The following is a 9359-nucleotide window of genomic DNA, read 5'->3' as shown; positions in this document are numbered from 1 at the left end:
ATGTTTTTCTCCCGTTGCAATGCACTGGTATAAACCTAATGTATGCATGATTCATGACATTATTGATAATTGAAGTGATAATAATCCTCTGGAGTTATTCCATAAGACCATGACAATGCAGCAAGCAAAGGGAAGGACCGAAGAGATCACATTTCAGTGCAAATGAGAGAATATATGATATGATATGTATGCAAAGGTCGATCAGTCATATATCATAATCAGTCATGCATGCCACTGATTATGGTACAACTATATATATTACTCATCATCATCAGCACCCTCTATTTTAATTTGGCATGACTCCACGAATTTGAGCTGGAACCACAGCTGTGCCGAGATCCCTTCGTCTTGGATGCTACCTCTCATGGCCTCCCAGTAGGTGTTGGTCTGTGCCAGTAGCTTTGCAAGATCTGTGACAGCTTCTGAAACTCTGCTCACCATGTTGCTGTACCGGGCGCGTGAGGTCACTCTGTTTGCTTCACGCTCCTCTTCCTTGGAGAGATCGGACTGCGCCAGGCGCAGTGCTCTCTCCAGCTCGTTGACCTTTGAGAGACGCTGCCTCTTCCTCTCCTCCGCTTCTCCGACGAGTTTCTCCCAGTCCAAGGCCGCATCATAATCCTTGATAGAGGCAAGGCCACGCGTCACAGAGCGAAGGGAATTATTTTCCGTGGTCCGATAGCCCGGCATTATTTGTTGTTCTTCTTCGCTTTGCTTCGTGGCTTTTGCGACATCATCAGAGAGGTTTTTCTTCAGATCCTCTAGCTCGCGCATCAAACTGGATACCTCCTTTGAGACGGAATGACCATGCAACAGCATTTTCCAGCTCTCTAGGCTCTTTGATATCTTGGCGACCAGAGCAACCTTGTCCATCACAGGCGCACCTATCAGCTCCTTGATCTTGTCCAAATCCTGCCGCACGTATCCCATTGCCATGCTTATCCATGAATCGTATGATTTAGGAACCACGATTTTTTGGTTTGATTCGGGGTGGCGAAGAAGCTTGTTGATGTAGCCCCATACTTGCATGGTGCGCTCTAAACTGGATCTTATTTCAGTGGAGAGAAGCGAAACCGATTTTATGTTCACCATTACATCTGAAGAAAGAAAGAGAACAGGTAGTACGAACAGCATGGTCAATCATCACAAAAAAAAGTTGTTGATGCATGACTAGCGATCGAGTTTGAAGTATATATACATCTATCTATATATATACCTGCTGGATTTAAACATGGTTTCTTGGGTAGTTGACTAGCAACTTTCTCCTCAGCCTCGAACTCGGAGCACCATTCGTCGGTGCTAGAGTTACCTTGGATCTGGAATGGATCAGGAGTTGTTCCAAGAACAGCATGCTGGGAAATTTGTCAAGCTCGTGCGCGGGAAAGGAGAAAATCACAAGTGATGATGCTTACCTGATCCAGTGATTCTGTCGTTTCTGCTCCCATGACTCCATGGCGCCGCTTCTTGCTGACATGTTCATCGTGTTCTTGGACCTGCTCCAAAGACCGCTCCTTGCCTCTGGACTCCATCCGATCCGAGCGCAGGTTCCGCCACAGCACGCGCTGCTGTGCCGCTTGCTCTGCCGCCGCCGCCGACGAGCGGCCTTCTCGCATACGCATGCTGCCCCCTTATGTAGATATCCCTACGGGGAATCGTGCTTTAATTTTTCATTGCATTAAATATCTTGAATAAAAAAAGATGAAATCTTATTCCGGTATAAATAATAGCTACCTACTCTTCCACCAGAAGAGGGTTTGATTGGGATTGTTCTAGAGCCATCAATGATTGGTGAACCGACGGATCTGTTCGCAACTCATGGAAAACCCAATGTGCCAGTTGATCGATTTCGGCCCAACACACCCAAAGCCCAGCTGCCTTTACTCCTCGATGAATGTGCCACCGTCACCGTCAATTCCTGCTACTAAATGTGACATGGTGACTGATTGGGCCCACGGCGCACCATCACCCTATGACGTGCTATTAGGCCAGTCTCAGTGTGGAGTTTCATGGTGTTGCTTACAATACTACCATGTCATGCCAAATGAAATGAAACTCGTATGAAACAGCTACTCTCAATAGAGAGTTTCATTTTATGGTTTCATAGACATTTAATTTCATAACTTATAGAGAGTTGGTAATCGTGCCATAAGAGTTTCATTCTTCTCTTTCTTCTTAAATACACTGTCATGTCATCAAAAATACCTATGTGGCAACCTATTTAATGCAAATAAAACTCACATGAAACTCCCACTGAGACTGGCCTCATTAACTTGCTCAGTTTTACCCAGATCTATCTTATGTACATAACACGCATGCCTCTAGAGCCAAGAGCCTATGTTACGTAGTCTTTGATCTTAAGGGGTCGTTTGGGAGAGCTCCCAGGGGCTTGGGCTCCTCCAAAGCGCGACTGTTTATGCTACTGTTTATTAGAGCCATTTTTCTCTCTCTTATCTAAATAAAGTGGAAGCCGAATGAGCCACTATTTTTGGCTCCTCCGGCTCCAGCTCCTCGACACTGTAGCATGGAGCCAAAACCAGAAGGAGCCTGGCCAAACAGGCCCTAAGGACGGAATGGGACAAGATAGGTTATCCCACTTTGACTACCCTTAGAAATTTCACAAACTCACTCGTCCTAGCTAGGATGAGGGTTTCTCTTAGCCTAGCATGCTGACTCACGAAGAAGAGGAGGAACGGGTCAGCTTGGCACGCCCAAAAGCAGTTGTTGCGCCTCTGGAGGTGACCATGAATCGGTCCCTTACACCAACGGAGATAGTGCCTTCGCACCGCTCCTACGCTCCCCCAAGCGGTTCGTGCACAGACGTTGCCGATTTCTGGCTCAGGATGCGGGTGATGTGTGGGCTCCTATGACCGTCAGCAAGGAGGCCTCATTGTGGCTATCGAGTGCATGAGGTGTAGGTAGCATGCACTAGTAAAGAACAGACCTTTGATCCTCGGCTAAAATAGGCTTTAGTCCCAGCATTTTTTGCGCCCGGGACTAGAGATACCTTTAGTCCCGGTTGGTGGCTCCAACCGGGACTAAAGGTCCCTCCCAACGGCTACTGCGCCAGACAGAGGTGGCAGAGACGTTTAGTCCTGGTTGGAGCCACCAACCGGGACTAAAGGTAGACTTTTACTCCCGGTTGGTGGCTCCAACCGGGACTAAAGGTCTCTGCCACCTCTGTCTGGCGCAGTAGCCGTTGGGAGGGACCTTTAGTCCCGGTTGGAGCCACCAACCGGGACTAAAGGTCCCCCCTTTATATCCCGGCCGTCTCCTTCTTCCTCCCCGAGCCCGAGCTCAGCACATTTTGAAGCTCACTGCACTAGTGTTCTTGCTTCCTCCCTCCATTGTTCCTCCATCCATTCTTCGATTCCTCCATCGATTTCTTTGATTCCTCCGTCGATTCTTCAGTTGTAAAGGTTACCAATCTCATACTCTCATTTTTCACCGTTGTCTTATCTCATTTTGTTCACTATATATATATATGGTTCTTTATTGTGGGTTTTTTCATTTGTAAGCAATTTGAGCTCAAAATCACTTCAAGCTTGCATATTTACATGAAGGAAGGTTAAAGTAGCTATTAAAAACTAGTATTCACCGTTCATTTGTAGCATGCATAGCACACTTCATTGTTTAGAGATATAGAGAATTTTAGAGTTTTTTAATTTTATTTGTTTATAAAATGAGAAATTTATAGTGTATTAAAAAATGAGTATAGGGACTAGTGCCTCCGACTGGTATGACAGATGCAATGCAAGGCCGTGCAATAGGAAGCAAATCCGTTCTCTTTTGACGATACGCTCGAACAGCCAGGCCTGACAGATTTGGTGGTTGAACGGGTCCGTCGGCCGTCGCCGTGCGACTGTAAACAAAGAACGGCATCGATCGACCATAGTATTTTATTGTCCGGAGTCCGGTCCGGGGTGCAATGCAACGCAATGACAATTGACAATGCGTTGCTAGGTCAAAATATGGTCATTAAACATTTTATTTTAACTTTTTATGAAATGAAAAACTTAGAAAATTGTTAGAAAGTTATAGAAAATCCGTACTAGTTGAACTTACGGACCGTGTTCAGCTCGGCCAGCATGTTCTCTGCCGAGCGGTAACGGACATCAAGGAGGAGCTTTGATTCTATGAGGGAGAGCGGCAACGGTCGTGGAAGACCGTGTTCCCTTCCTCGTAGAATCGGAGCTCTTCCTTGACTAAGTACGGTGCCGTCCGGTGGAGAAATGCTCGCCGAGATGATCACGTAAGCAAGGTCAACTAGTACGGATGGTTATTTATTAAAACATGTTTTTGAGCTATAAATCCTGCTGGCCGTCTTCTTCCTCCCCGAGCCCGCCTGAGAGCTTAAGTTCAAATTTAAGCAGTGTTCTTGCTCTTTCTCCATCCATTCTTCGATTCCTCCATCGATTTCTTCGATTCCTCCGTCGATTCTTCAGTTCTAAAGGTTACCAACTTCATACTCTCATGTTTCATCATTGTCTTATCCCATTTTGTTCACTATATATATATATGGTTCTTTATTGTGGTTTTTTCATTTGTAAGCAATTTGAGCTCAAAATCACTTCAAGCTTGCATATTTACATGAAGGAAGGTTATAGCTAGTTGAACTAGCGGACTGTGTTCATTTCGGCAAGCATGTTCTCTGCCGAGCGGTAACAGACGTCAAGGAGGAGCTTTGATTCTACGAGGGAGAGCAGCAATGGTCGTGGAAGACCGTGTTCCCTTCCTCGTAGAATCGGAGCTCTTCTGTGGCTAAGTACGGTGCCGTCCGGTGGAGAAATGCTCGCCGAGATGATAACGTAAGCAAGGTCAACTAGTACAGATGGTTATTTATTCACACGTCCCAATATCGTCGTAGTAATCTGTTAGTCACCGTACCCAAACGTAGTATATATATAAATATAAACGATAATTGATTGTAATGTGTGTACACTCCCATTCTTCTGTTAATTTGTAGAAATATCATGTGAATTACTTACCTGCCGCAGTAAAAGACGAGAACACAATGACCATTAAAAATATCATTGTTTAGAGATATAGATAATTTTATAGTTTCTTAATTTTATTTGTTTATAAAATAAGAAATTTATAGTGTATTAAAAATGAGTATAGAGAGTAGATGGCAACTGCTTCCGGGTCCTCGGCCTCTCATGGGTTTCCAAAGCGACTTAGGTCGGGCCTCCCTCTCATTCCATGCGGCAAGTGTCATGATGAGACGAAGATTGTGATGGAGTACCGAGTGAAGAAGGAGGGTCCCAACAAGGATCGTATCTTCTACAAGTGTTCGGATCGCAATGTGAGTTATTTTATCGTATTTAATGATTATGGTTAATTTATACCTATTTTCATGATGGTTGTGATTAAAGTTCTAATTCTTTATTTTAATTTCAGTGGGATGGCAGTGGACGATGTTCAGGCTTCTACTAGGAGAAAGAGTATGTTGAACTCGTGCAAAAATATCTTGCACAACAGGCAGATACGGCGGCTAATGAGGCAGTGATCCAGCCGAAGAAGCCCAAAGATGTTGCACAATCGGGGGATCTGTCTGTTTTAGTTGAGATTGGTCGCGAAATCCTTGTGCTCCTGAAATGTATTTTAGCTTTAGTTCTTTTAGTGGTAGTTGGGATTGTCTACATTGTAGCGATGCTTTCATAAATTTGTACCTTTTTGTGGTGGCACGCATGTTGTATAAATAATTAATTATGATCTAGGTTTTAATATGGTATTTATGTCATGTAATGCAGATGAGCCGGCATTGGATGTACAATGCTGATCGCCGCTCCCAAGAGTTCATTGACGGCGTGCATTCTTTGTTACGTGCGGCCGAGGCAAATAAACGCGACGGTTTCATGTGCTGCCCATGTGCCATATGTAAGAATACGGTGGAATATCTTTGCTCAAGGACTCTTCATTCACACTTGTTCAAGTCGGGTTTCATGCCAAACTATATTTGTTGGACGAAGCACGGAGAAACCGGCATTGTAATGCAAGAAGGTGAAGAAGAACAATGGGACGGCAATAATATTATTCCCGATGGTGCGTGCTTCAATGATACTGCAATGGGAGAAGCTGAAGAAGAGGTAGCCGCAGAAGATGAGCCTGCTGATGATCTTTGTCAGGTCATTCATGACGCACAAAGAGAATGTGAAAGTGAAAAGGAGAAGATCAAGTTCGAGCGGATGCTAGAAGATCACAAGAAATTGTTGTACCCAACTTGTGATGCAGGGTAGAAAAAGTTGGGAACCACACTAGAATTGCTACAATGGAAGGCAAAGAATGGTGTATCTGACAAGGGATTTGGAGAGTTACTAAAAATCCAAAAGAAGATGCTTCCGAAGGACAATGAATTGCCCGCCACTACCTACGAAGCAAAACAAGTTGTTTGTCCTATGGGGCTAGAAATCGAGAAGATACATGCATGTCCTAATGAATGCATCATGTACCATGGCAAAGAGTACAAGAAATTGGATGCATGCCTGGTATGCCATGCATCATGGTATAAGATCAGGCGAGATGACCCTGGTGATGTTGAGGGTGAACGTCCACGGAAGAAAATCCCTGCCAAGGTTATGTGGTATGCTCCTATAATACCACGCTTGAAACGTTTGTTCAGAAACAAAGAACATGCAAAATTGTTGCGATGGCACAAAGAAGACTGTAAGGTAGACAATATGTTGAGACACCCTGCTGATGGGTCCCAGTGGAGAGCAATCGACAGAGAATTCCCGGAGTTTGCATATGACGCAAGAAACTTAAGGTTTGCTTTACGTACAGATGGTATCAATCCTTTTGGAGAGCAGAATAGTAGTCATAGCACTTGGCCTGTTACTCTAAGTATCTACAACCTTTCTCCTTGGTTATGCATGAAGCGGAAGTTCATTATGATGCATGTGCTCATCCAAGGCCCGAAGCAACCTGGCAATGACATCGATGTGTACCTGAGACCACTTATTGATGAACATCTCATTTTGTGGAATAAAGAAGGTGTACGTGTGTGGGATGAGTACAAACAGGAACACTTTGATCTACGAGCATTGTTGTTCGTAACAATCAATGATTGGCCTGCTCTAAGTAATCTTTCAGGACAGTCAAACAAGGGATATAATGCATGCACACACTGCTTCGGTGATATTAGAGGTGTATTCTTGAAAAAATGTCGAAAGGTCGTGTACCTTGGCCATCGTTGATTTCTTCCTACAAATCACCCCGTAAGAAAGAAAGGCAAGCATTTTAAAGGGAAGGCAGACCACCTGACCAAGCCTCGCAATCGAACTGGTGAGGATGTACTCGATATGGTCAATGATGTGAAAGTCATCTTTGGAAAAGGACATGGCAGCCAACCTATTCCGAACGACGCTAACGGTCACGCACCCATGTGGAAGAAGTCCATATTTTGGGATCTACCCTATTGGCAAGTCCTAGTGGTCCGCAGCTCGATCGACGTGATGCACCTGACGAAGAATCTTTGTGTGAACCTGCTAGGCTTCATGGGTGTGTATGGAAAGCCTAAGGACACATTTGAAGCACGACAGGACCTGCGTTGTTTGAGAGAAAGAGACAACCTGCATCCAGAGAAGACAGATGATGGACGCCATTACTTACATCCTGCCAGCTACACTCTAAGCAAAGAGGAGAAGGAAATCATGTTTGAATGCTTATACAACATCAAGGTACCATCTGGATTCTCCTCGAATATAAAGGGTATTATAAATGTGCTAGAGAAGAAATTCTGTAACTTAAAGTCCCATGACTGTCACGTTCTCATGACGCAATTACTTCTAGTTGTATTAAGAGGAATTCTACCTCCAAATGTACGTCTAGCCACCATGAAGCTATGTGCATTCCTCAATGCAATTTCTCATAAGGCAATTGATCCAACTGATCTAGCTAAACTACAGAATGATGTGGTTCAATGTCTCGTCAGCTTTGAGTTGGTGTTCCCTCCTTCCTTCTTTGATATCATGACACACCTCCTAGTTCACCTAGTCAAGGAGATTTTCATTCTCGGTCCTGTGTTCCTACACAACATGTTCCCCTTAGAGAGATTCATGGGAGTCCTAAAGAAATATGTTCACAACCGTGCTCGCCCAGAAGGAAGCATCGCCAAGGGCTATGGAACAGAAGAGGTCATTGAGTTCTGTGTTGACTTTATTCCTGACCTTGACTCGATTGGTGTTCCTGAATCGAGACATGAGGGGAGACTAAGCGGAAAGGGGACACTAGGGAGGAAAACATATATTGATACGGAGGATGATTATTTCAATAAAGCGCACTACACAGTTCTATAGAACTCCTCTTTGGTAGATCTGTATATTGAGACACACAAGGATCTCTTACGATTTGAGTTTCCAGGGAAGACTAAAGCTTGGATTACGCGTAAGCACATGGAAACTTTCGGCGGTTGGTTGCGAAAAAAATGTCAAGGTGATGAGAGCATCCATGAGCAACTGTATTTATTGGCTATGCAACCATCATGGCATATCGTCACATACAAAGGGTACGAGATAAATGGGAACATATTCTACACAGTAGCCCAAGATAAAAGGAGTACCAACCAAAACAGTGGTGTCCGCATAGATGCCACAGACCCGAATGGGAATAAGCAGACATATTATGGCCGCATAGATGAAATATGGGAACTAGAATATGCACCTACTTTGAAGATCCCATTGTTCAAGTGCCAATGGGTCAAGGTGACCGGAGGTGGGGTAACAGTAGACAACGAGTATGGAATGACAACAGTAGACCTTAGTAATATTGGGTACAAAGACAAACCATTCGTCCTTGCCAAGGATGTGAATCAGGTGTTCTATGTCAATGATATGTCTACCAAACCAAAAAGAGGGAAAAACGATAATGACTCAACCAAAGAGCCAAAGCGCCACATAGTTCTTTCAGGGAAAAGAGTCATCGTGGGAATTGAGGACAAGTCGGACATCTTAGAAGATTATGAAAAGTATGACCGAATTCCGCCCTTCAAAGTGAACAAAGACCCTAGCATCTTGGTAAATGATGAGGACACTCCATGGTTACGACGCGATCATAACCAAGGGACATACATAAAGAAGAAGTTCACTATTGTGCCCACTTGATATAGTGATTTAATGTAGTGTGTGTTTGAGATATTATATAATAATTATGAATTCAGATGTTTATTATGTCGTGTTTCAAATTAAATCAATGTTTGATTTGGTGGGATTTCTCTCTCGAAAAGTTAAATTAGGATATTGAGTGATGAAAAATTAAAATATTAACGTTAAAATGATGTGAAAACAAATTTACTATCCAAAACCAATAGTTTTAATAATTTTAATTAAACACTATATTAAGTCGGGTGATAAAGAACCAATGTAATG

At 43.7% G+C, this 9359-nt stretch overlaps 1 protein-coding gene across 1 annotated transcript; it reads right to left on the bottom strand.

The window, feature by feature from the left end:
- Window positions 1-144: 144 nt before the first annotated feature.
- Window positions 145-1660, bottom strand: LOC136511776 (uncharacterized). Its single transcript, XM_066505805.1, has 3 exons — window positions 1410-1660; window positions 1214-1313; window positions 145-1094 (listed from the first exon to the last, which is right to left on the bottom strand). The coding sequence occupies exons 1-3, from the start codon at window positions 1614-1616 to the stop codon at window positions 259-261; spliced, it is 1143 nt and encodes a 380-aa protein (XP_066361902.1). The 5' UTR covers window positions 1617-1660; the 3' UTR covers window positions 145-258.
- Between the last annotated feature and the right edge of the window lie 7699 nt (window positions 1661-9359).

The sequence above is a fragment of the Miscanthus floridulus genome, chromosome 16 (assembly GCF_019320115.1).
Source record: "Miscanthus floridulus cultivar M001 chromosome 16, ASM1932011v1, whole genome shotgun sequence".
Taxonomy (NCBI): Eukaryota; Viridiplantae; Streptophyta; class Magnoliopsida; order Poales; family Poaceae; genus Miscanthus; species Miscanthus floridulus.
This window is presented reverse-complemented; position numbering and strand designations above follow the sequence as displayed.